General features: G+C 47.5%; 1 protein-coding gene and 1 long non-coding RNA gene across 2 annotated transcripts; one reads left to right on the forward strand and one right to left on the reverse strand.

The window, feature by feature from the left end:
• Positions 1–1768: 1768 nt before the first annotated feature.
• Positions 1769–24367, reverse strand: HPD (4-hydroxyphenylpyruvate dioxygenase). Its single transcript, XM_054006692.1, has 14 exons — positions 24344–24367; positions 21714–21740; positions 19390–19452; positions 15496–15600; positions 14585–14627; positions 13041–13123; positions 12312–12401; positions 11022–11125; positions 9545–9622; positions 7892–8054; positions 7268–7339; positions 5368–5490; positions 4429–4545; positions 1769–3212 (listed from the first exon to the last, which is right to left on the reverse strand). The coding sequence occupies exons 4-14, from the start codon at positions 15574–15576 to the stop codon at positions 3102–3104; spliced, it is 1065 nt and encodes a 354-aa protein (XP_053862667.1). The 5' UTR covers positions 15577–15600; positions 19390–19452; positions 21714–21740; positions 24344–24367; the 3' UTR covers positions 1769–3101.
• LOC128824783 (uncharacterized) lies at positions 22046–27011 on the forward strand. Its single transcript, XR_008442533.1, has 3 exons — positions 22046–22343; positions 25064–25811; positions 26905–27011. It is a non-coding gene; the product is annotated as an uncharacterized LOC128824783 (long non-coding RNA).
• Positions 27012–27165: the final 154 nt, after the last annotated feature.

Genomic DNA, 27165 nt, shown 5'->3' on the forward strand with positions numbered 1-27165 from the left:
CCGGCTGCCACTAGACATGGAACCATTGATCACTACCTGTTGAGCCCGATGATCTAGCCAGCTTTCTATCCACCTTATAGTCCATCTTATAGTCCTCTATTCCCCCTTCCCCGTCTCTAATAACTTCCTCTTCATCCCTCAGGCTACTTGTTTTTCATCTGCCCGTCCACCCCCTTTGGTGGGTCGCTTTCCCTCCCTGCCTCCTTCCAGGTGTCTTCACCCTTCTGCTCTCAGCTATTTATGCAAACTTTTTTTGTTTTTGTTTTTTTGTTTTGCAAATCATGCAGTTTGGGGCTAAATGCTGGGAATTGGGGAGCTGCAGGTTCTTGTTGACAATGGTGTCAGAAGTGTGTGCGTACTTGTTCCAGTTCCAACTAACTTCTCTTTTGCCCAGCAGGGGTCTGAGCCTGGAATCCCCTCCAGTGACTGTTCCTGGCCACTTCTCTGGTGCTAGCCCATGGAGCAGGAAGACCATGTCTCCTCTTCTGAGTCAATGCTCCTCTTGCGGGTGGTTGCGGGGGAGGCAGAGTCAAACATAACACGTTATGTGGGCAGTGGAGACTGACTGGGGGAAACCAGTGACAGAACTGTGGCCATATCGTATAATGATCCGTTTTATTTCCAGGTCAGGTGCTCGCAGGTGCTTGGTTGGCATTTGTGTTGTAGTAACAATCTGGTCTCCTGTCCCTTGTTTCTTCCACCGATGCTATGGAACAAATTCTCTGCTGGCATAGATGGACACACCACCACTGAACTCAATAGAGTTGTGTCAGTTGACGCCAGGACTGAATTTGGCCCCCTCTGTGATGACATTGGACAATGTAAACGTGGACTGTCCCGGTTATCTGACACTGACAATGGTTTAAGCATCTCTGCTGAAAGCAATCTTAGGAACTGGTGTATAGTATCAACTGTCAGTGATGTTTTCTTTCTCTTTGTGAGAAATTGGTGCCTCCTCCCTCTCGTTAACCAAGTCAGTCACCCATCTCTACCATTTCCTGAGTCCCTTCCCCCTCTTAGGCTATCTGCCTCTTCCTGTAACCCATGCTTTAAGGGTGGGATCTCCAAGCATGGGCGGCGGGGGGGGGCGGAGGGGGGTTGTCTCCTGACCAGATTTTTTTCCTGCAGAGAAACAACACCCATAGTTATGACTCTTATTCTGTTCTTGGCTCTACCTGGTTTGCCGAGGGCCTGGTCTCACACCACACACGGTAACATTTTCATAAGCGATAGGTACTTGGGCGCCGACGTCTCATTGAAAGTCAGTGAGACGTCAGTTTCTAAGGCACCTGGGTACTTTTGAAAATTTTACCCAGGGTTGGGCTCTCTCCCCTAAGGCAGAGTGAGAACCGACCTCTCTCTCTCTCTTTGCTGTTTTTAAGTCTTTCAGACCAGGAGGCGGCAGCGCCAAGTTTATTCTGGGATGTTTTATTTTTTGATGTTTCTTTAGCAAACAGATGGGCTTTGTTCTGCTCTTTTGGCCAAGTGTGTATATCACCATCTGCGCGCTACTACTCTGGTAGGTGTCTGCATCAGTGGCAGGCCTCTGTCTCTCATCAGTACTTCTCTGAATGTGTGTGGCGGAGGCTCAGAGGTTGGGGACACTAACTGCAGATCTGGTTACAGGGATCCCCTTTTATGAGCATGAAGTTTAATTGCAGCCAGGGGCTGATTGGGAGCCAGGAGAAAAGGCAATTGCTCTCCTTAATTCCAACCCTCGCCCTCCCGTTCCCGAGCTCTTATCCCCATCAGAACATTGACACTTCCATTGCACTTAAAGCAGGGATTCAACCCCTTTATAACGTATGGACAATCCACTGCATCCTCCCCAAAGTTACCGCACGTACCCTTTGAGTACAGAACACATTTTCTGAGACTGTACATGTTAATTAGCTTAGGAATTAAAATGAATTAGACAATAACTACATTAAAGTGGAGTTAAGGTTGAGAGCATATATTGGCAGTTTAGGTTAAACCACATGACAGGGACGTTGTAATTATCCCAAAACCAAGTGTTAGAAACCCAGGAAATTCACAGGTAAGATTACATTTAAAAGAAATCCAAACATTTTAAGGTAGGACATGCAGTTAGGGCACCAAACCTTAACTCTGCCCTCTTTGCATTTCTCATATAGTTAAAATTTGCTGAAATCTTGTGTGTACGTAACATGCAAATAGTTCATTAGGGTTAATGGGTTGTTTCTCCCTGTTATTCTTTATAACTGAAATTCCTTCTTCAGCAGAAACCTGAACACTACCCTGTAGTGCTGATTAAGGCATTTTAGTATTTAGCAGCCCAGATTGGATTAAACTGATTTTAAAGACATTTGATTATTTTTAAATCCTGCCCCCCCATGTCAGTGGAGGGTAGAGTTATGGTTGTTGGAATGCCCTAATTACATTGCCGTACCATATCACATTTGGATTCCTTTTAAGTTTAAAAGTTTAGCCCGATCCGACCCGACGCACCAGCCCAAACCAACCCGACGTGCCAGTCCAACCGGAACCGACCCGACACACCGGCCCACCCCAACCCGAGGCTCTGGTCCAGCCCGACCTGACGCACCCGCCCAGCCCGACCTGAACCGACCTGACGCGCCAGCCCAGACCAAACCAACCTGTGCACCAGCCCAAACTGACCCAACATGCCAGCCCGACCTGAACCGACCCAACACGACAACCTGAACCAACCCAACGTGCCACCCTGACCCGACCCGGCCCGACACACCAGCCCGGCCCAAACCTACCCGGCCCGCTGGCCCAACCCACCCCGAACCGGCCCAGCCCAAACTGACCCGCCGCGCCGGCCCGACCCCCGGGCCTCTCTGAGCTGAGACCCCACGAGCATCGGGGGTGAGGGGGAGAGAGAGGCGGGGCATCAGGGCGGAGTGTGGGCTGGGCCATGGCCTGGGTTAGGGGAGCCTTAGCCACCCTTGGGCGGCCTATTATACCTGCCGCCCAAGCTTAACGGTGAATTTCCTTGGTTTATACGCTTAGTGTTGGGCTAATTACCCAAATTATTGGGGATTTTTTTTTTATTGTATAGGCACTTTTATATATGAAAGTAATTGTGTCTGCTGCCTATCTCTTGCTGAGAGGCTCTAGATGAAATTAGTTTCTCCATTTGCTGTCAGTATGGTAAGGTTTCCTCTTGCATCCTGGTCATCTTCTATAGCTTGAAACAAAGACTTGAAATTTCCAGCACCAAATCCCTACATATGGGAAGAAAAGAACATTAACTGGCATGTGGCCATGGCAAGTGAATTTGTTATATCCAGAGTCTCAGGAGTAAACCAAACAGCCACAAGAGCTTTACTTACATACAGTGGGACTTCTTTCCCTGAGGACACAGAATATTAGTGTGTGTCCTGGTGGACTAGGAATGGGACTTGAAGCCACGAACTTCTGCCATTGATAACTGCAGTGGTCATAGGCAAGTCATCTAACCTTCCCGTGCCTCAGTTTCTCTCATCTATAGACTGAGGATGGTACTGCTTACCTATTGCAGCTCACAGGAATCTTGTGAGGATTCATTAATTGAAGTTTGATGGTGGAACGTGCTACGCAAGCTGCTAATCTTTATTTATAGTGTCAGAGCCATACCAAAGACTCCATCGAGAATACAACGTTGTGACATATATGTAAAAATGCCTCCCCTTTCCTTCCCACCTCAGAATGATGATAAAATTAAGCACATAATTCTGGAGTGACAAGGGAATAGAGCAGGCAAACTCAGGAGAGCCTGGTTCTGTCTTTCTATTTCTGGTGTATCCACCCAGCGTGCATAGGCACCAAATAGAGCAATAACGAGAATTCTCCACTGAGGACAAGAAACAGGCCATTTTCTCCATTGGGAGGAAGTCTCCCCAGTCTGCTGTCTTACACAGTGCTCTGAAGGAGTGAGACACTGGCTGAAGGAAGGAGGTTAGTGGGTAAGTACTCTTTGGAATTTCATACCATTACAATCATGGTCCGGGACTGCCAAACATCAGCAGCCTGGTTAACAATCGAGATGGCCTGAGCAGGCCAAGGTCCCTTTAGGATGTGAGTTCAGTCAACCGAGAGCAACTTGGATTTTGAATGTTTCTTTTGTAAAAACGGCTTAGCAGCGGCATCTCGTCAAAAGCATGGCAGCTCCCAGGTCCCATGAGAAATCCCACCATGCTGCTTGCAGCTGCCACTTTGGGTCGGTTGGTCTAAGGAACCAAGTCTCTGCAGCAGCTTTTTCATTTTTCAAAACTTTAACTTTAAGAATCTCAGAGCAAAATCCCTGTGTGGTCGCAGGGACATGAAACAGAGCCAAAATTGCTCGTGCCTACCAGTGCTTTTTGGCATAGCTTCATTTTTTGAAATGATAATGAAAAATCTTAACATTTTCAGTTAAGTCAGCCAGGACAGAACCTCTCAAGCCCCAAACACTCAACAAACCTGGTGGTTGTGGCGCTGTATGACCTCCAGAAAGACAGTGGGTCTATCCTGAACAGGTTTCGTGAAGATCTGAAGCAGGTATCCTTTCTCATCAAAGTCAACTAAGATTTTCAGTTCCTTGGAAAGAAAAACAATAAAACCAATTGTTTGGAGAATTGTTGAGAAGCTGGAAGCTGGTGCTAAATAACCCCCGAAATCCACTTGAATCTTTCAACAATATTGTGAAAAGTTTTTTGATGTCTGGTCTGCATCAGAGCTGGTTGAGTTGGAATATCTGGAATTCTGTGGCGTCGGGATCTTTAGAGATTATGATTTAAACACAATAATGTTCAGGTCAAATGCCAATCTGTGGAGTTATGTTGTGGTTATCTAAAATTCAGTCTGCAGTTTCAGGTGGATGCATTACTCTCCACTTCCTTCCTTCCTAAATGATTGTCATGTCACTGGGTTGTTAAAACTACTGTCACAATCTGTCCCCAGAAGTGGCTGGATTTTAGTGGTGAGTACGGAAAACAAGAATTTGTTTTCATGAAAAATGTAGAGGTTTTAAGCTTGTTTTTTTTGGGGGGGAGGAGAGACTGAGACACTCCATACCCCAGAATAGCCAATACCTAGTGATTAGGGCATTCACGTGGGATCTGGGAGACGGAGGCTCAAATCCCTGTTCCAAATGGGGTCGGGCTGTCTCTCCCTCCACCCATCCTGGACCTGAGAAATTCCTGACAAAATTATCATTGAAACCGATTAATTTTCGTGAACAGTTTCAGTTTGGGCACATTGGCATGTTCCAACAATTGATGAAGTCCCGCCCAACTTGAGTGGTGGAGGGAAGAGATCGCATTCCGCAGAGCTGTTTGCGACCCTCCAGATTGGAAAGTGTTATTGAAATGCCAGAGATTGCATTGTTTTGTCTGCATATGCCTTGAGAACCAGGCTGACCTCCAGTTTGTCGATGTTTTCCTTAACCTTGATTTTGGCAGATTTCAGATTCTTTCGCAGTTGCTGGTAGTAAGTGGATGGAACCGTCATAAACTCCATGCCCCGTTGTTTCAGGTTGGTGACCTGTAACACAAGAGTGAGATCCATTCAAGTGGTTCTTTTGCTCACCCCTTTCCCCACCCTACTGGCTAAAGCATGGCCCCACTCAGAGGAGCAAAGTCGCTGCTGGGTCAGGGCTTAGGTTGTGGAAATGCCAGTAGCTGGTGTGAAGAGCTCAGCAGCAGGTCAAGTGGGGCCCATGCGGCATAGAGAGCCAGATGGCAGCTCCTGATGCAAACCAGTCCATGTGCAACCCTCCTAGGCTAGCACTCATTCAAGCCATAAACAACCACTGCCTATCCAGCTGCCTGCATGGCTGCTGTTACAGAACCTACCCTTATAGCAGCACTTCCATGTCATTAAAAAATGAATGGGAAAAGCCAGACCCGTTCTAAAGGGGAAGGAATTAAAGGGTCACAGTAGAAGTCAGCTGAATTCCTGGAAACAGAGAGAGACACACGCCAAGAAATGAACTGATGCTAATGTAATGCGGAAAGACCCCAGTTGTCAGCGGGTGGGATGGAACCTGGGAGTGTATGAGCTGAGTGTATGAGCCTCTACTGCATGGGCTAAAAGCCACGTGGCTGTTAGCTAAGGCTGTTGCAGACTCATTAATCTCTCTCTACATGGTCTCAGTGCAAGTAGATGGGACAGAACACCACACCCAGGAGGTGTGTGGGTTACGCTAAGACTCCTCTGCTCTAGCCCATCCGATTTGAGTCCTCTATGGACAGAACAGATGGCATCAGGAGTTAGCCTGCAGTCTTCCAACAAGATTCTGTGTGTATGAGTGCTCAGTATCCCAACAACTCTGTGTGTGTAAGAGACAGCGAGAGAGAACTTAGTGCTGGTGAAGTAGATCAGATTGACAGGCCTGGAGTTTCTAATCCTATATGTATAAACTGACAACTACAGCATGTGCAATGGTAACATGAGCATCCTCCACAAAGCCCTGCCAATCTGCCTTAATCTTGACCTGGATGTACCACCTCGAAGGGCAAATCCTCGTGGCCCAGTCAGTTTTGGCCTCTCTGCTGTGGCTGCTGACAAGGGGGACAGGTAATGTCAATTGTGGTGGGGTTTTTGTGATGTGGACACTGAGCTGAGACCCACCAAACTTCTTACATATAGAGCCATTGAAGAAATGGGTGTGTCTCTTGTGCTGGTTGGGGTAGGAGAATGCACAAAAATCATGCAAAATAATTAGAGGAGGTGGGTGAGGTATATCTTTTATTGGACCAACTGCCATTGGTGAAAGAGACAAGCTTCCGAGCTTACCCAGAGCTCTTCATCAGTGTGGGAAAGGTCCTCAGAGTGTCACAGCTAAACGGAACGTGGAACGGATTGTTAAGCATAAGGAGTTAACACATGTTGCAAGAGACAATTCAGTGTGCAGTGGATGTAGGGTGGCCAGAGAGCAAGTGTGAAAAATTGGGACGAGGGTGGGGGGTAATAGGCACCCATAGAAGACAAAGCCTCAAATATCGGGATTGTCCCTATAAAATCGGGACATCTGGTCACCCTAAGTGGATGGTTGACATCTCTGCAGCCATACGACAAAGAAGAGTTAGTGGGTTGTTCTGTGAGCCACCATTGCTGAAGCAATTAAGCAAACCCCTTGGAAACAGCTTTAAAAACCTTATCTGTCACAGGTTAGCTCTGTGTAAGTGAACTGGCCTGTTTTGCTCACTACGCAGTAGCTCAGAGAAAATTAAGGGCACTGCTACATACAGCGACTTAAAAAGTTTGTGCAACATACTGGATTTCTTTTCATTTTTACTCATTAAATTGCCAGACTTACAGCAGTAATAATGTCGGGGGTATTCAGAGCAATGTGCTGGACTCCAGCTCCTCCATAGTATTCCACATATTCCTATCAAGAAACAAACACACACTACTAGTGCAGGAATTTTTTTGGCTCTGGTTCAACTGTTGTGCATTTTCTAAGTTGCTTTTATGCTTACAAACAAAAGACGCAAAAGCAGTCGCAGCTCAACCCAAGGTCTTGCCTCCAGCCCAGCCACGAAATGGAAAATTAAACTCACGGGTGTTTTACTAGTGAAATAAGAGGGCTAGACTATGAGTATTAGGACAGCAAACTCAGTCTGAGTGCAAGCAGCACCCCTGTTTGTCTAACAGTCCCTCACTCTATTACAACAGCTCTGTTGAATAAGAAAAGGCTCTTTTCCCAGAGTCACTTTTCCAACCATAACTGCAGATTTTCACCCAGATATAACTTCAGTGGGACATCGCCATCTAGTGTAATAAGTGGGCACTGACTCATGAGTCCTCCTGAATCCTGAAATTAGGTCCTGGCCCTGAGCAGCTTGTACCTGTTGTTTCTGTGTGAAGCGCTGGGCATGACCACAGCCCTACGGGGAAATAACAATCTTGATGTCAACACCCAAGTTTCATGAGTATTTACCTGAATCTGGGATTTTTTCTTGCCCACTGCTGGCTCGTTTATGGGCATTTTTATGGTCTCTTCATAGTTGGCGACCACAATGGAACGCAGGGCACTGAACTGTGTGTGTAGTTGTTTATCATCCACAGACCAGAACCGATGAAACAGAAGGTTCTTCTGGTACCTGACCGAGAACAGAAAAGGCAGATTTCATTCCCCCTTAAACCAACTCATAGCTTCTGAGAACTGTGGACTTCAGCACTGGTGAGTTTCTGTCACTAGATTAATAAAGTAAAGAAGATAGTTTCCTCCTCATTTGCCAGGGTTAACCCATGAAACTCCCTTCCGCTTTAACAGGGCATGAGCAGTTGAATGTCTGCAGGTTCACAGGACAACACATCCTTGCCACCACGTCATCTCACCTCTTGAAATTAATGAGTAGTGCATCATCTTCTGGCAGAGCTGAATTGGATCCACTCAAAATAACTTTCATTTACGTTCACTCTGCCTTTCACTGCTGTAACGCTACTAACGTCAGTGGCTTTACATGTGACTCACTCAAGCCCTCTGGCTACATCACCTGATAATGGTCTTTGCTGATTAAATAAACTCACACAGCTTATGCATCCGAAGAAGTGGGTTGTAGCCCACGAAAGCTTATGCTCAAATAAATGTGTTAGTCTCTAAGGTGCCACAAGTCCTCCTGTTCTTTTTGCGGATACAGGCTAACACGGCTGCTACTCTGAAACCTCACACAGCTTACTTTGTTTTAGGTCTCTCAGGAATGTGGGGTGGGACTGTATTTACGAGAGGTCTTTTGGCTACTTGCTGTGTTAAGCTGGGAGTCACTTTCCAGGGGTTTCCTCAGCTGACTGTCTTTCTTTGAAAAAACAACGAGGAGTCCTTGGGGTAACTTAGAGACCAACAAATTTAATATACAGCATATGCATCTCGTTCCCTTTCTCGTAGTCAATGCACAATGTCGCTCCGGCTCACGCCTCCTGGTACTGTCAGTGGCCAGTGATGTGTTCGATGTAGTTGTCCCTGAACCATCAGGGCGGCGTGTAGTGTTGACCGATCCCGCAAGTCCACATATGTAATGAATACACAGCATATGAAAAGATGGGAGTTGCTTTACCAAGTGGGGATTTTAGCCCACGAAAGCGTATGCCCAAATAAATTTGTTAGTCTCTAAGGTGCCACAAGTACTCCTGTTCTTTTTGCGGATACAAACTAACACGGCTGCTACTCTGAAACCTGTCTTTCTTTGAATCACTCCGTCAATGTCACTTCCTCTATGTGATTCAGGTGGATAAAGGAGTTTTACTTCATTTACACTATAATTTACTTTTTTTCTTTAGAATATCTTCTGACATATGCAGACATGTGGGCAGGCTGGTCGTGACCCTAGCCAGCGGATAGCACTCCCCTAAATCCCACGGCACATTGGCTAGCCCTTGCCCTCTTGAGAACCACGTTGGAATATAGCCCTGCTTCCCTGGAAGCCAGAGTGTACTTTCCTAAGAGAACTGAACATTGTGCAAAGTGTCCTGTCAGCAAGACAGCAGTGTTAATAAAATAAATAGAATGTTAAACATGGACATAAATTACTGAACACTGTTGTTAGCAGAGAGAATTGCTTGAGTGGCTTTTTCTAACTGCTACAGTTCTCACCATTCTGCCACAGGGACCATCTGAAGATCCGGCTGGTTCCCCACCACATGGTCAATGAAACTCAGCTTGCCACTTGGTCTGAGAAAGAAACACCTTGTCAGTTTTCATTCAAAAAGCAACTGGCATTGATGCATGTAGTGACACGACTCTTAAAATACAACCAGTGCCATCAAAACAGGTGCCAGTGAGAAAGAACCAGGGTCCCTTGGAAGTATGCTCATCTGCTCCTAACACACAACTCCCACGCCGTGCCGAAGAGATAAAACACAACTAAAACTCTCTGCCAATAATCCCCGGGGGAAATTCCCTCCAGGCCCCATACTTGGGTACGAGCACAACTGCTCGCAGTGTAATGTACTGTCCTGTGTATGCGTCACTGTTGGTTGGTTGCTCACATGTGTGATCATGTCACCCCCTAGTGGCTGAGCTTTGGGGGAAGGGTCCAGCAGCCAAATTGGGTTCTGAATTTTGCATCTGTTCCCTGTCTCTTAAATGAGTCAAACCGAACCCCTGAATCTAGATACCCTGCACATTTGGTTGGGGTTGTGATCCAGAGCCAGATGTGAATTGTCAGGCACACCTTGTACAGGGTAGGTTGCAGGGCTACTACTAGCAGGTCAGGCTCTTGTACCAGACTTAGCCGGGCTACAGAGCCTCCTTTTCAGGGTAGTACACCAGAGATGTGTCATTCAGAAGATCCTTTAATGCAGTGGTTCTCAACCAGGGGTCACCAGCAGGACCAGGGTTATTTCACTGGGGCCCAGGGCAGAAACCCTAAGCCCTGCCACGTGGGGCTGAAGCCCGGGGCTCTGAGCCCCGCTGCCCGGGGCTGAAGCAGAAGCCTGAGCAACTTAGCTTTTTATGGGCCCCTGTGTCATGGGGCCCCGGGCAATTGCCCTGCTTGGTACCCCTAATGCCAGCCCTGGCTTTTATATTGTTGTTGTGACACAGGTGGGCTGTGGAGTTTTTATAGCATAGTGTGTGTGTGGGGGGGGGGCGGTTAAAAAGGAAAAAGGTTGAGAACCCCTGCTTTAATGTACTGCCAGGAATGGCTGTTTGTTCGCTTATGTCAAGGTATTGCTGTGGCGCCATCGTGTGGCTGAACAATATAATACAGTTTAGCATTCCATTATAAGGCCCATCTTAAGTTTTGACCAAATTTCGCTTTTGAGTTTTCAGGTGCATCTGAGCCTGAAACTGCAAGCATAACCAGGAGGTGACGGACCCCAAATAGAGGAAAAACAGAAAACGTTTGCAAGAGACCATGCAAAGCACAATGCCTGAGTTCAGCACAGGTTTACCTAGAGCTCACATCTATTGCATACAGACAGACCAGCCTCTGAACATTTCACTGGACCATACAGAAGGTAAACAACTGTGATCTGAGGACCTGACCCTGCATTCCTTACTCAGCAAAGCCAGTGGGAGTTTTGTATGAGTAAGAACTGCTAGATCAGGCCCTATAGAATATACTTACAGCTTTGGTAACAGTGGGTCTTTGAAGAGAGGTGGCTCAAAGCCAGGTAAGAAGAGACCTTTGTAGTTAAGATTTTCTATTAACGTGTGTGTCGTGTCTCCATACTGGGAGGGGAGAAAATGGGTAACATTACAAATATTGTTCCTCTCCACGGATTCTGATAATCCAATAACTGTTCAATAAGCACCTGGACCTGCGCCTAGTTCAAAGACGTAACTTGCACCTTGCTGTGGGTTCTGAAGTGGTCCAATGAGCTTCTTTCCCTCCCAACTCCCACTGCCAGGAGCTCCTAGTGAGAGAGGCCATTCAGATGCTGTTTCTGACCAGGATGGGAAATGCAAGGGCTGGAAATCTGACAAGGCAGCCAATGCTCAGATTTGCAGACCCAAGAAGTTCCGAGGAGCTTCCAAGCTATTGGTGTCTTATCAAACCCAACCTGGATTTGGAACCCTTTCAGGTTCACCAAGCCTGACTACTGGCTCACTGTAGGGCGATGCGAGGGGCTGAAGCCTCTGATGCCCAAGGGCTTACCAGCACCTGTTGCTTTCAGCAGCAGGAGTCCAATTTTGACTCCCCTACATGTGATAGGGAATGTGGTACTGGGTCTGAGCAGTAAGTAGCCCAGGGATTTTAGAGTGCTCGAAAAGCCTATGCTAACTCCAGGTGCTGGCTGCAGAGACTGCAGATGTTTGCTAAATATTCACTGTGCAGATTCCAAAGAAGTCGTTGCATATTTTGAAATTTCCCATGTGTCACTAGGTTCCTGTAGTGGATGTGTTCCAGAGCGGAGATGTAGGCAACTATAGGGGCCTCCATTGAGCCGTAGCTGGGGAACTCAGTTTAGCCTGCACTTGGCCTCAAGTTAGTCATATATTCAGAAGAGTGAGAGAGCCGGATCCTCTGCTGAAAGGGGGCAGGCAAAGGCAGATTTATGCCACCTCCAGGATTCTGGATTGCTCCAGGGGCTGGCATAGCCTCACCATAAACTAGAGCAGCCCCAGGGCTGTTCTAACTTACAGCGGCTACCTATAGGCACCAATGGGCTGCTGTAAAGCCCACAGTAGCTGAAGCGCACCAGCCACTCAATCTGAGCCACCATAGAGGGGGAGCTCTGGAGCCTGGAATTGGGGCCCAAAAGCTCAGCTCTGCAACATTTGATGGAAAGTGCCCATGCAGCCAATCGATTTCCCTTTCCACTTGTGAGTGTGATTAGTGATCTTGCAGCCCCGACTCCTGCAGCCCACAACGTTACAGTCGATGGACCAGAGACAACTCTTTCCTCAGGCTTACCGTCTGGATGACTGCAAATTTCACTTTTCCATATTTGTCTTCCTCTACCCAGGGCTCTTTCACTATCACTGCCCCACGCTCTTTAGCTTTCTGTGAAAGAGAACAGAAGACTGTAAGAACTGCCATGCTAGAACAGACCTATCAAGCCTGGTCATGTCTCCAGTACTGGCCAATGCTGGATGCTTCAGGAGAAGACATACAGCATCTAATTCTACAATATTGTTGGGGACAACGCACGAACCGGAAAGAGCCTGGATTGACTGTCCAATTCCATGGAGTGATTGCAAGGCTGGGAGTTAGAAAAAAAACATCCTTTAGAGTAAATGATGTGAACTTCATATGGAGCAATTGAGACACAGCACACATGGAACCTCCCAACGCTGTCTCCATGGAGTCACTTTTCAGAGCAGAACCGCACTTCGAGGCAAGTTCACGTCCCAGTAGATGAAAATTACGGTGCATCATGTTCTGTGTTTTCCCCAGCATCAACATTTGCTTCAGTGCAGTCACTGCAATTTTGCACATGGGCAAGAGAGCCTCTCACACTTTATAAGTGGTTAAACGGACACTATATTATGGAGTACTTAACCCTGCAAGACCTGGAGATGTTAAACTGAACTGGCTTGGCCACTTCAATACTTGGTCCTGCCTCAGCACAGGGGGAGTAGATGACTTCCTGAGGTCCCTTCCAACCCTACCTTTTTATGGTTCTTTGATTACATCATTTACCTGCACAATGAAGTCGCAATCTTCGACTTCAAACGCAATGTCTTTTACGCCATCTCCATGCTTCACCAAGTGCTCTCCCATTTCTGTGCAAAGAGAAAGAGAGAGAGAGAGTGTGTGTGTGCGCGCGTGCGTGAGAGAGAGAGTGACCCAAGGGACTTTTCATTTGCAGTGCCTGACTGACCAGGCATGGAGTTCAGTGCAGCTGGACTGCTTGTCGCTGGCTCGCTGCTCTGCCTTGCATCAACGGCTCCTTCCTCCTGATTACATGCAGCAGCGTGAGAAACAGTTTTCAAAGTTTCCCATTGATTTGGTAGGTGTGAGAATTGCATGTGTATGCAAAGGGAGGGAACGGGTAATGGCTTGGCATGGGTTAGTCTTGAGAGCACGTTCAGCCACAGTCACAATGACTCCCGGCCCAGGGCCGAGCTTCCCACCTTTGCAGCACTCCCTATCCCTGCCTCACTTGAGAATTCAACAGTCCCTCCTAGGGAAGCAGCAGTTTCAGGTTACAGGAATCTGTTCTCAGAGGTTCAGGATGGGGCCGACTGGCTGGCAGCAGCAGGAGCACACACTTTTGTCTCAGTGGCCAAATCAGTTTATTGTAGCAATCAATCCCCTGGCCTGCCTTCTCACTGCCCCCACCCTATCCTCTTGTCTGAAAGTCACGTGTAAACCCTCTGGGGCACAGACCTTGTCCTCTTAGCTGGACTGTCTGATGCCAGCAGAGCTGTAGGGACTGTAAAATAATCATGCTAAATAACAGCCAGCACTGTTCCCTTGTGGGTGTGCTGGGGAGGGGGGCGAGTGCTTTCCACAAGAGGATCATCTTGGACTCCAGGGAGGATCAGAGCCGATCCGAAGACTAAAGAAGTGGTAACGCAGTAAAATTATCAGCTGGATTTGTGAAATGACAAAATTCTGTCCCCATTCACAGCCATGGTGCCATTTGTAAGATACAATATGAGCTTGAACAGTCACTAAAAGGCCTGCTCAGAGCTAGCTCACACTATCAAGTAAAGATCACATTATATCCTTCCTAAACCAGGGTAGGCAAAAAATGCCCACTCACAGGAGCCTCCCCCGGTAACCCAGGGCCCGAGAAGAGACTGCTTCGTAAGGGCAGGATTTCCAGCCACACAAGTTAGAACCCCTCCCTTTCCCTAAGAGCCTGGTTCTTTAGGTTCTAGGGAACAGGGATTTTAGGGTGACCAGACAGCAAATGTGAAAAATCGGGACAGGGGGTGGGGAGGTAATAGGAGCCTATATAAGAAAAAGGCCCAACAATTGGGACTGTCCCAATAAAATCGGGACATCTGGTCACCCTAAGGGATTTGTGGGCAGGAGAAACTAGCTGCTACCCCATGTTTACTTTCCACACACAGCCCCTGCAGAACAGGATAATAAATGGCCCTATGATAGCAAAATAGGAAAGGTGGGGGAGGTCTAGTCGCTGTAGCCTTCCGTAGTGTTCCCTGTGCAGATTACGCTCCAGGAGGTTTAGCTGCCTGCAGTCATTTGTCATTCCTGATGATCATTTCATTTACCTTTGTTTTCAGGGTTGAGAGCAGATGAGAGGACAAATATGATCTGAGAATTAAGCAGAATATTATACGTTATTTACTGTCAGATAAGGTCAGTGGGAGCTCTGTCTAGAGGAGGGTTTGCAGGATTGGACCCTAATAGGTAAATTGAAGACATGTATGTGTTTTTATTTGCATAAATGCTAATGAATGCTTTTATGCAATATTCATCCAGCTCTAGTTTAAAAAATCTAAGGATGGTTTGCATTGCTGTTACTGACCAGTCCTGCAGTCCTGACTCAAGCAAAACTCCCATTGAAATCACTAGTTTTGTCTGAGTACAGGCAAGGAAAGGATGCAGGACTGGCCTCAGAGAAACTGGAGATTAGAAAGTCCCTTTTTGTTCTTCTTTATTTTGGGCCAATCAGAAAACTGTAAAAATGTCAGTTCTTGGACCTGAAACTGAGCCTTTTGCCTCAGTTCCAGATGAGGAAGCAGATGTAATATGTTTATTGCCTCACAGGACATCCCCATGCTAATGGGTTATTCCAAATGGCTTCAAGAACTCCAATGCAGTTTATTTTAATGCCACAAAACGTGACAAGCTGGAATTCAGATGTGACCCGCCTACCTTTGCCCAGACAAAAAGACCAAGCATATCATGAAAATTAACCTGGGTGTTCACCCTCTCAGCTGGCCATGTGACATCACTGGGGCACCTGGGTTATATCACTTGCCCAAATTAATAGGAAGACTATGTGAAAGCCAGGATTGGAGTTCCTGGTTCCGAGTCTGGTGCTGAGACCACGAGACCTCATCTCTTCTCTCCCCTAATTTAACTGACTGAAAACAACACTTTATTATCCCCGATCCGCTACCAGAGTAGTGACATTATTCTTTAGATAGTGCCTTAAAGCGTTCTTCAGTAAGCTTACCTTATCCTGCTTTATTACATGAGACACCACTTCTCTGCTGCCAGTTTCCAGGCCCTTATAGGCCAGTTCTTCAAATCCCATTTTGTTACAATAAAACGAGGCAGCCTTTGAAAGACATGAAAACATGTTAGAGTGAAAGGAAAGGACTATTTTCCGGTAACACTCATTTCAATACTAGCGCTCCCCAAAGCACAGACAGCTTTTTAGCATCACCTACTGGCCCCATTCTCTAGCAAACAGCTAGTGTACAATTGTGATGGTGCCATCCATAAGGCTTTATGGAAATATGCTTACGAATATATATATATGTATATAACATAACTATAATGTGTTTTATGCTACATATACCAAGTAACATATCTCTGTAAAGGTCATGATCTACTGAAACTATTAATCCTATTTGTATGCATGTATCATTTTTGTATTCGAAGTTATAAATATTGGCTGCATACTTGTTTGATTCTAAGTAGGTTGTAGTGAAGCAGTTGGTCAGCTTCATGAGAAAAGACTATTCTCAGTAAGTGCCCCATCAAGAAACACTTAAGCCAACAATGAACTTGGAGACATCAATCCACATCTGGACTTTCCCAGGAGTGTGGCTTGGCTGGTAAGGAACTCAGTCATGCATGAACATGTGACTTGCCCAGGTGACTCCAAAACTCCATTTTGTAGCTGGACTTTGCATAGGAGAGAGGAGGGAGTCTCCACCCACAAGAGAAAGTCTATTTAAGCCCAGGGGAGACCCCTCCATTTTGTCTTCAGCTGGCTAAAGAGAGAGCCTCTCTACCCCCAAAGATATCTGAAAGAAACTAAAAAAAAGGATAGTGACTGCAAGGGGTGTGAGTGATTGCTGGACCCAGACTAACAGGAGATTAGTCTGTAAAAGGAAGTATTCTGGAACTGGTGAGGATCTTATCTGTATTCAGTTTGATTAAAATAAAACATGCAAATCTATGTCTATTTTGCTTGGTGAGTTACTTTGTTCTGTCTGTCACTACTTGAAACCACTTAAATCCTACTTTCTGTATTTAATAAAATCACTTTTTACTTATTAACTCAGAGTATGTGTTAATACCTGGGTGGGCAAACAGCTGTGCATACCTCTCTATCAGTGTTATTGAGGGCGAACACTTTATGAGTTTACCCTGTATAAGCTTTATACAGGGTAAAACAGATTTATTTAGGTTTAGACCGCATTGGGAGTTGGGCATCTGAGTGTTAAAGACAAGAACACCTCTGTTAGCTGCTTTCAGGTAAGCTTACAGCTGTTAGGGGACGTGATTCAGACCTGGGTCTGGGTTTGCAGCAGGCTAGCAAGTCTGGCTCAAACCAGGCAGGGCACTGAAGTCCTAAGCTGACAGGGCAGAAAAGCAGGGGCAGAAGTAGTCTTGGCACATCAGTTGGCAGTTCCCAAGGGGGGTTCTGTGATCTAACCTGTCACAGTGGTGTAGTCAAGCAGGGTCTGTGCACAGCTCATTGCTTTAAGATACTGGTAGTGATTTTAAATGAGTTTTAAGGGTGGTGGCTGGAGAACAGACAAAGTGGTTACTGGTTTGTTATTTTCTGTTTGTTTATTTCGGGTAAGGGAAGTAGGGACAGAAAAGGAAGCAAAATAAATAAGATTGAAGATCAAAAGACGCTAGAACTATAAAGTTGCAAATTGCCCAGAAAGGCTGAACACTGAGCACTGGGAAAGTCTCTGTTAACTAAGAAGCCCCTGAGCTGAGTGCATCTGTATCAGTGAACTGCAGATGGGTGTGGCCCAACCTCTGTGTCTGTGCTGAAGCTAACTGGAGTGCCTAACTTAGCAAGACAGGAGTGGTGGGGTGCCTGTTCTGGCAGGTCTGTCATAGCTGGTAGCTGTGAGCCCACAGCTGGATCAGGGTCTCTTTCCCTTTTGGGGGACACAGGAGTGTCTGCCCCAGAGGGGAGCCCAAAGAGGAATTTTAGGTATACTGCCTCCGCCATGGTCAGTGTCCAAGCCTCTGGCAGTAAGTTCAGAAGGAGGGTATGAGGGTGCCACCCATAAGGCTTTATGGAAATATGCTTATGAATGTGTGTGTGTGTGGGGGGGTATATATATATCACCTGCACAACACTCATTCACTCACAAACAGGCACTTGCACACAGAGACTGGTAAGGGTCTGATGTCCCAGTCTGCCAAGTGGCCCTTTGTATGTGTACATTAGGAAGTAGAGGTCCCTTTGCAAATGTAGCCCTTAGCATGTAACAGACAACAAGGGCACTGCCTGGTCCCTGGTGAACAAGGGATTCAATCCAGCTCAGCGTCCACTCCCCTTGCACAAGAGTGACTGTCTGAGAGGCAGAATCTTGGGCTCCATAGGCAGCGATCACAGGTCTCAGTTGGGTTGGGATTCTTTGTCTGCTTATGTTAACTTGTTCTTTTTTCTTGCTATAAACCACTGGGTCCGGGGCCCCCACGGGGGACTATGAGCAGGTTTCAAGGGGTCCGCCCAGCGGGGCCAGCATTAGACTCACTGAGGCCCAACGCAGAAAGCCAAAGCCCCACTACATAGGTCTGAAGCCCACCAGGGGATGAAGCCGAAGCCTGAGCAATGTACCTTCACAAAGCCCCTGTGGAGTGGGGCCCCAGGCAACTACCCTGCAACACCTGCCCTGGCTTTTATATGCAGAAAACCAGTTATTGTGGTACAAGTGGGCCATGGAGTTTTTATAGCATTGGGGGGAGGGGGATCAGAAATAATCTCCCCTGAGGGAAGGACCCTGCTGACAGCGACTGTGGTTTTCTGCTGAGTCTTTCCAACAGTTTGCAGTGATTCACTGCCTTTTTTAATACTTTCCTGCACCTGCTACCTGAGCTTACTCACTTTGCTGGAAGAGAAAAGAATCAACCCCACACTGCAAACTTTGCTGTAATTGACATGAAAAGGGATCTGGCAGCAAAAAGGCAGGTCTTAATGTGTTCTTACAAAGTCTAACAGCAAAAGAAAAGGTTAAGTGACATTTTAAAAAGGGAATAGCTTATTCTGAAAGGAATGTTTTCCCTTTTACTTGCAACCCAAAATTGCAACATCAGGTTAATGTAGGAGAATTAGAAAGAGAAACGGATCAGTAGCTGAGCATGAATGTGAGTGAAATTGACTACCCTTTTCCAAACCGAATGCAAGTGAATACCATGAATGATGAAATGTAAGTGAACTTTTGAATATTCTTCCCATTAATCTAAGATGTCACTGAGAAAAAGAATCAGGTTTTTAAAATAGAGGGATTTTAACTTGCCAGTGTCCTTTTAACATGGAATGATAAACTGCCGGTCCAATCAGCTAAGACTGATATCTTATCTCTCTGCAAACAAGACTGCTAGTTACTACCTCCATCTAAATGACTCAAAAAGGCCTGGGGATGAGGACATGGGCAGGGAAGCAGCAGGAACTATGGGGTTTTTTTGTGTTTTTTTTTCATATTAAACATGTGCCACTGCAAATCTCTTCTGGGATTTCATATTTTCATTTATTTTGGATTTTCTGAATGTCCACTAACTTAGGAGGACAAATGTTTATATGCATGTCCACACAAATACACCCATCGGTGCCCTGTCTGCAGTGTAAACAGCACTGTTGCATAATAATGGTCCAAAGACCATCCTTGAAGAACATTCCACTGAGTAAAAGTGCTGAAACACCTCCATCATTCTACGCAAGATCACCAGAGCCAGCCACAGATGGAATTTTAATTTAATGCAGATCCCTAGGACCATCCAGATATCACATGACAGACCCTCCCCTCCTGACAGCCAATAGCAAAGGCAGATTACAGTATGCCCCTGTTCTTCAAACAGTGATAGTGCACAAGAAAGATCCAAGCCCGAGACCTCACAAGCACAGGCACACATGTGACTTTTATCTACATACCTGCTTAGCATTTCCAACCCAGAATGTGAGAGAGTGGAAGTGGAGAAATTTGCCTCCTTCGGGCTAAATGGAATGAAGACGAGTTAATATGAACCTGCTGGGTTTTGGATCTCACTTTAATGCCATCTTCATGCAACACTTTCAAGCCTACAGTGTCTCTATTTTAACAAGAACCAATGAGTATACCTAAGCCATCCTTAGATTGGTTTAGAGCGGGGGTTCTCAAACTTCATTGCACCGCGACCCCCTTCAGACAAAAATAATTACAACATGATTCCAGGAAGGGGGACCGAAGCCTGAGCCCGCCCGAGCTGCACCATCCCAGGCGTGGGGGGGGGGGGGGGGTCAGGAGGGGCAAAGCCCAAGGGCTTTAGCCCCAAGTGTGGGGCCTATATCCTGAGTCCCACGAGCCAGAGCTAATGCCCTCGGGCTTCAGCTTTGGCCCCAGGCAGTGGGGCTTGGGTTTTGGTCCCAGGCCCCAGCAAGTCTAATGCCAGCCCTGGTGACCCCATTAAAATGGTGTTGTGACCCACTTTGGGTCCTGACCCACAGTTTGAGAACCACTGAGTTAGAGAAACATGCTGTGATTGCACATTTATCATTTGAAATAATAAAACCAGGGAAAGCACAAACCTGAGACTAGGATTTTATAAAATATATACCCGGGATATCTGAAATTCACCAGTTTTGCAGGCTTGAAAATAATTTGAGGCACTGCCACTTCACAGGTTTTCTGAGGAGTCCCTACAGAGCGCTGATTGTCACAGGACGCTGACCCCCAGAACACTGGACTTTGAAAAGGCCAGGGGAGGGGGGGTGTTATACATTTCAAGCAAAACAATTACTTTTTCTTCTAAACATTCAACAGTAATTTGTCTAAAAACAACGTCACCAAAAGCTTATTTATAATGTCTGGGTGCCAGTCATCAGAGTAAATGTGGCCTGTCTGCATCAAATCACAGCACCCTAAAAGCATGCTCTAGAGGAAAAATACCAGTGTGGGTGACAAGTATCAGAGGGGTAGCCGTTTTAGTCTGAATCTGTAAAAAGCAACAGAGGGTCCTGTGGCACCTTTAAGACTAACAGAAGTATTGGGAGCATAAGCTTTCGTGGGTAAGAAGAAGTGAGGTTCTTACCCACGAAAGTTTATGCTCCCAATACTTCTTTTAGTCTTAAAGGCGCCATAGGACCCTCTGTTGCTTTTTACAGTGTGGGTGAGGAAGGTGTTACTAAAATATTCACTAGCCAGGAAGGAGCAAAGCTGGAAAAAAATTCCATGAATAATTTACAGTGGGGTTCTGTCCCTCATGATTCTGGAAAATAATATTTTGGGGTCCCCTGTGGAGTGAAAAACACACAGCAGTCAATCCATTCAGTCATTGCTTTGTCTGTCACTGCTGGACACAAAGGATCGGATTCTGTTCTCCCAGCCTTGTAAATCAGGAGTGCTTTCACTTAAGTAAATTAAGTCACATGTAAAATCAGTTCAAATGAGAACAGAATCAAGCCAATGGGTCAAATTCTTCTTTCAGTTACACAGATTGTAATGGGGATGGGTTGCAGAGAATAATGGAAAATAGAATTTGTGCCACTGTTCAAACAACCTGCACAATTGTTTGGCTCCAATATGAGTTTGTTAACCTTGTTACATTAAAGATTAATTCTCATCGAGGAAAGCTCTTACCCAACTTCAAATGTGGGTCCAAATTACAGTTTGGGAGTTTAACAAATTTATTTGGAGTATTTAATTACATTATTTGGTCAAACCCTACTTTAATAAACAGCTTTTCTTCTTTAACTATGATTTGACATCTATTGTCTTCTGTATTATCATTTTTCATCACTGTTAATTATTTGTGTATGTACTTTGCATAAAAGTTACATAAAGTAAATCTGTGTTATATGGTATAGTATTTAGCAACTAAACATAATTTTGCTGTATGTATTAGTATTTTTAAAAAATGCTTTAAATTTGAAAAAAGTTTTGAAAATATATTTAGAATCATTAGTGAGAAATAATAAAATAAATCATGCTTATGTTTAGACTTGGAAGAGTTAGATTTTCTTTGATAAATGTCACTAATCTTACATTTCTCCTTCCTCCCTCCCCAAAAAAGTGAAGAAAAAGGATTTGCATCATTAATTGCAATTTACAGAGAAGGAAAACGATAAATAGAAGCAGTGTTTCAACACTATAAAACTGGAGCCCCTTTTTGCTTTTTATCCTACCTAACAATCAATGAATAAGAAATTAATATTATCTGTGTTGCAGTAACAGTCCCAGTCTTTTGCTGGAGGGAAAATAAACCCAATTGTATTCTTACCTTTTCTCCTTTGTCTGTGTAAGTTGTCTAAGGAGAGAGAATTTAAAAAAAAAAAAAAAAAAAAAAAAAAAGAGACATATTTACATTTCAAAAATGTACACTAATCACCAGAAAACTGTAATCCATCAGGTCAGTTTGTAGAAAACAAGTTTTCTGAACTACTTTAAACATATAAATTAATAAGCCCGGCTTTTCAAAGCATAAACAGTACTGTGAGTAATTACGCAGAAAGAAATCTATACACGCACAGTGGGAGATTTACTCTTTTACCCCCATAATGTGTTGGGAGCAAATTTAAAAAAAAAAAAATTCTCAACCTCACCATTTTCGTAACCTGATTGAATGTGACAGCACCAAGAGAAAGTCAGACTAATATAGCAATGAGAGGAGAGAAATCCCCTCCCTGACTCCACCTTCTCTAGATTGTAAACTAAATGATTTACTTGGTTTGAAGTGTTTTACTTGATTTGAATCATTCTGCCCTGTAGTGAGTCCTTATTGGAAACAACTGGGAGGTGGGCGGGCCTGCCCTGCGCCTCCTATCCGGAGGAGCTCCCGGACTTGCCAAAGGATCCCTGGCCGGATGAAGTCATGGTCCAGGATCCCCCCGAGGCCGACACCAGCCCCCAGGTAGGCCCAGAGGGGGAGTGTGGAAGTAGCCCGGGGGCAGCCGACCCCAGACTGGCTACAGCACTGCCAGAGCCGATGTTAGTGTATTGCGCCCTGGATCCCCACTGACGAAGCAGCGGGTCTTCTGCTCCGCACTGTACCCCAGCCCAGCCCCAGCTTACCTGCTGCCTCCCTGTTTCGGGCTTCCCATGAACATTTGATTCGTGGGAAGCAGGGGAGGGGGAGAAGTAGGGGGTGGAGCATTCAGGGGAGGGGGCAGAGTTGGGGCGGGGTGGGGAACGGGCAGGGTTGGGGCGGGGCCCGGGCCCCATGGAGTGTCCTCCTTTTTAAAAATTAAAATATGGTAACCCTATCCTAGGCCGGACAAAGATATCCACTCAGGGGTGCATTCTTATACACAGGTACAAACAAGTTACACATCACTCCTGATGTATTGAGGTGCAACCCCTTCAGGGCCCGTGCAAGGATATTTTGTGCCCTAGGCGAAACTTCCACCGTGCGCCGCCCTCCCGCCCCTCCCCCCCCGCACATCGGTTCATTGAGGGGCAAATCCCAATGAGCCTTTATAGACCCCAGGGGCCAGCCGTGCCCAGGGGCTGCTCCCCAGACAAGGTTCCCCCCTCCCCACCCCCTGAATTCCCCTGGAGGGTGCACAGCCCCCCCCGTGGGCCCTCCCCACCCCATCCCGAGTGCACTCACTGGCTTTGTCGGGCTTGGGCCACTGCAGCAGCTCGGCAGAGAAGAGCCGCCTTCCGGAGGCACCGGAGAGCCAGAGCATCCCGCTTGTGGCAGCGGCGAGCCCCAGCCATGGAGGAGCCGGCATGGTGCAGGGGGGCAGCAGCCCTGGAAAGGCAGCAGCGCCACTAGGTGGGAGCAGCCGCGCCCCCTGCCCCTCCTGCCCAGGCTGCAGCCTGGCCCCCCCTGGGGGGTCCTGCAGCGGATGCATGCGGGCGCCGGCCCCTGGGCGCCACCCGGCTTCCCCCTCGCCGCGCTCAGGCTCTGCAGCTCCCAGGCGTGTGAGCTGCCGCCGGGGCCCTGAGCCTGCTCCGGGAGGGGCGGCAGAGGCTCATACGCCCAGGAGCCGCAGAACCTGAGCGCGGCGAGGGAGGAGCCGGGAGGCGCATGGGTGCTGCTGCCCGCATGCATCCGCTGCAGGAGCCCCTGGGGGAGGGGTGCCAGGCCACAACCCAGGCAGGAGTGCCCCCCGGCTCCCCCGTCAACGCGCTCAGGCTCTGCCACTCCCGGGCGTGTGAGCTGCTGCCAGCACTGCCCCTCCCGGAGCAGGCTCAGGGCCCCAGCGGCGGCTCACACGCCCGGGAGCCGCAGAGCCCAAGCATGGTGGGGAGGGGAGCCGGGGGACACATGGGGACAGGCGCCCACATGCATCCGCTGCAGCCTGCAGGAGCCCCCGGGGGGCACCAGGCTGCAGCCTGGGCAGGAGGGGTGGGGGGCACAGCTGCTCCCTGCTAGTGGCGCCACCGCCTTTGCAGGGCTGCTGTCCCCCTGCGCCATGCCGGCTCCTCCATGGCTGCGGCTCGCCGCCCCCGCAAGCCGACACTCTGGCTCTCCGGTGCCTCTGGAAGGCGGCTCCTCCCTGCCGAGTCAGGGCACCGCTTTTTGGCGCCCCCAACCACTTGGCGCCCTAGGCAACCGCCTAGTTCACCTACTGGTTGCACCGGCCCTGAATCCCTCTATGTAGCAAGGTACAACCCCTCTACACAGTAGGGTGCTGCCTCTCACCTTGAACATGTTGGTTCGAACAAAACAACTCTATCCATCATATTACCCTTTTTTCCCCTGTCCTTGTTATCTGTGTGGAATGTGCAAGTATCAGAGTGTTCTGTATCTCTAGGGTTACCATACGTCCGGATTTTCCCGGACATGTCCGGCTTTTTGGTCATCAAATCCCTTTCCGGGGGAATTGCCAAAAAGCCCAACATGTCCGGGAAAATACTCCCAGCTTTGTTTTGCCGGCATCCCTGCCCCGGTCCCCTGCTTACCTTAGAGCGGCTCCGGCAGGCTGCGAGCTGCAGGCGGATTCCCCCGTGGCGACGGCGGCTGCTGCTCCCCCCAGACACCTCAGCTCTGTGCAACTGAAGAGCGGAGCTGCCCGAGCGCTACTGGCTTCACAGTTTGCCAGGCAGCCCCCAGACCACCAGACCCTGCGCCCTCGGCCGGGTGCTTTCCTTCCCGGGCTCCGGCTGTGCTGGGGAAGCGCCCGGCCGGGGGCGCAGGGTCTGGAGGTCTGGGGGCTCCCCGGCAAACCATGAAGCCAGTAGCGCTCGGGCAGCTGTTTCGCGTGGCTGGGAGGGAGGAGGGGGAATGCAGGGCGCTCAGGGGAGGGGGCGGAGTTGGGGTGGGGACTTTGAGGAAGGGGCGGGGGCGGGGCGGGACCAGGGCCCCGTGGAGTGTCCTCTTTTTTAATGTTTAAATATGGTAACCCTACTAGTGTCCAGTACCTTTTAGGCCCTGGGTGTCAGGCATGCCCCAAGAAAACATTTTCTTTTTTAATTCATTCCCCACCCTCCCTCAAACCACACTCACCAGCAGCCCAGCTGGAGAGGGAGGAGAGGCCTAGCAGACTATGATTTAGCCTAGCTGTCTGCCAGAGTTCAAGCACACTTCTTTAGCATGGTGTTTTCTGTCTAGACAAGGAAGAAAAAATTGTCATCTCTGATTGTATTTATTATATTTGGCTGAAATCCCATTTTCCTTTTCAGTTCAAAGTCAAATCAATTCAAGCATTCTCTCCTCCGCACAACAAGGAAGTATTTGAAGCTCCATTCATCCTTGTTATGAGATTTCTTGCAAATAAAAAACCTTGACAAAACAAAAACACAGGCTCCCAAGAGCCTCCATCATGCCAGAAACTAGGAAGTGGAAATCTACAGAACAGCCAGGATCTAAAAGTTTGACAACATGCGGCATAATGCCATTTGGTCACTTTTTCAGCTATTGCAGGAGCTGATGTTGGGAACATACACAAGTGAAGAGTGTTTCTCTCATGAAACTGGTTAAAAACATGTTTGCCGAAAAGATAAGAATCCCTGCACAGCAGTCCGAAGATAAAAAACAAACCGACATGCCCATCCTCCCCGCTCCAGTCCTCCACGTGGTATTGATTTAAGCCAGCACTGCAGAACTCTTCAGTTCAAAAGCTATCTGCAAACATTCACAGGCAACAAAACGAGGAAAAGCTGATCAGGAAAGGCTTTAAAACATGTAAACAGTTTCAATGAAACTGTGTGTATGTGTGATCTTGAGAAGGAATTTGCCTCTCCAGTTTGTACCCCATGACGATGAACTACAGAAGCACATACAGGGCCTGCTGCCCTGAAGTCTGTTTCCATTATAAAATCTCTCTTGCAAGGGGGATAGAGCATTCAGCGGCACAATTCCAAGCTGAAATTCTGCAGCATTTTTCCAGCTGATTTTTCTCTCCAAATGTTCACCCAACTGGCGTGAAAGGTGCTATAATGATCAGGGCCGGTTCTAGGCACCAGCAAAACAAGCAGATGCTTTGGGCGGCATTCGGGCCATCCTCTTTTTTTTGTTTTGTTTTTACTCACTTCCTCCCCTCTCACAACCCTGCAGAAGCTGCTCTGTGGCTCCGCTGGGGATCCAGCATGGGAGCTGAGAACCCCCAGGGACCTTGGGAGCTGTAGTTCCTTGCCTAGCTCCCTGCCTATAGAGCCAGCCCCAGAGCAGGGAAAGAACTACATTTCCCAGCAAGTCCTTGGCAGCTATCAACAGGAAAGGGAGGGGTAGGGAGTGAGGTAGCTGAGCCATGCTGCAGCTTGCTGTGAGTCGAAAGGGGTGGCACTGTGAATGGGGAACAAGTGTTCCTAAGGAGTAGAAGGCTTTGCCCCAGATATCCCCTTCAGAAGACTTCCCCAGACTGGATTAGGGATACTGGTGTGACCTCACCTTGCAGTCCCTAAAGAAGGAATTGGGTGGACTAAATGGACAGTGCCCCTCTCTATCTGAAGCCTAGCAAGGGGGTACATGGATCCCACTAGAATTTAAAATGAAAAGTAAGGGAGGGGAGGCTCTGCACCTGGACAGCTTTAGATACAGTACCAGGCACTTAGGAGGATTTCCACTTCTGAGTGATGGAAGCAGAAATTGACTTTTCCTTTCCAGATTTAGTTAATATTCAAAAAGGGAATCTAGCACCTGCCTTCCAAATTTGAACACCCTCAAAATTCAGGAGTGCTCAAGCTCAATTTGAGCAGGTGTTACTTCATTTCTCCCACATCAAATATACTGATCCACTGTAACTTCCTGTAGACAAAGTAGGTTAAAATTGAGCAAGAAATGCTTCCCAGTGGTTATTAGGACTGGAATTGCTATTTTCAACAGCCATTGCCTGTTTGTTTGTTTGTTTGTTTAAAAGGAAGACAGTGATATTGCATTGGCAAATTCCCTATAGAAAGAAAGAGTTGAAGAAAAGAATAATAAAGGCACCTCAACTTTTCCTCATTTATGTAGGACAGTCTTATAATATGCATCCAGATATCCTCCAATCACACAAGCTGAAAATTGTTTCACTTTACTGCAGTTCTGTAACCATATGGGAACCAATCCTGTCTGTGTTCTGGGCACATCCATGACCCACCGTGGGAGCGAGTTACCAGTGACCCAGGGCTGGGACAGCAGAAGGGTCCAGGTTCGGGGGAGAGCCCAGGGCTGGGGGAGTAGGGCGGTGGGGGAGGGAGGGCACTGGTGGTGGGGAAAGGGAGAAGCCCAGTGCTGGGGCAGCAGGGTGTGTGGGTGGGAGAACCCAGGGCTGGGGCGGCGGGGAGAAGGGGGGAGACCAGGG

This window comes from Malaclemys terrapin, chromosome 16, assembly GCF_027887155.1.
Source record: "Malaclemys terrapin pileata isolate rMalTer1 chromosome 16, rMalTer1.hap1, whole genome shotgun sequence".
In the NCBI taxonomy this organism is placed as follows: Eukaryota; Metazoa; Chordata; order Testudines; family Emydidae; genus Malaclemys; species Malaclemys terrapin.

Bases quoted from the DNA above. Each gene is read 5' to 3' on its own strand.
- HPD (XM_054006692.1), bottom strand. From the start codon at position 15,576: ATGGGATTTGAAGAACTGGCCTATAAGGGCCTGGAAACTGGCAGCAGA. The intron at 11,126-12,311 runs GTAAGCCTGAGG...CTCCCCTCCCAG, and splicing joins AATTTGCAGTCATCCAGACG to TATGGAGACACGACACACAC. The intron at 8,055-9,544 runs GTGAGAACTGTA...GTTCTCGGTCAG, and splicing joins ATGGTCCCTGTGGCAGAATG to GTACCAGAAGAACCTTCTGT.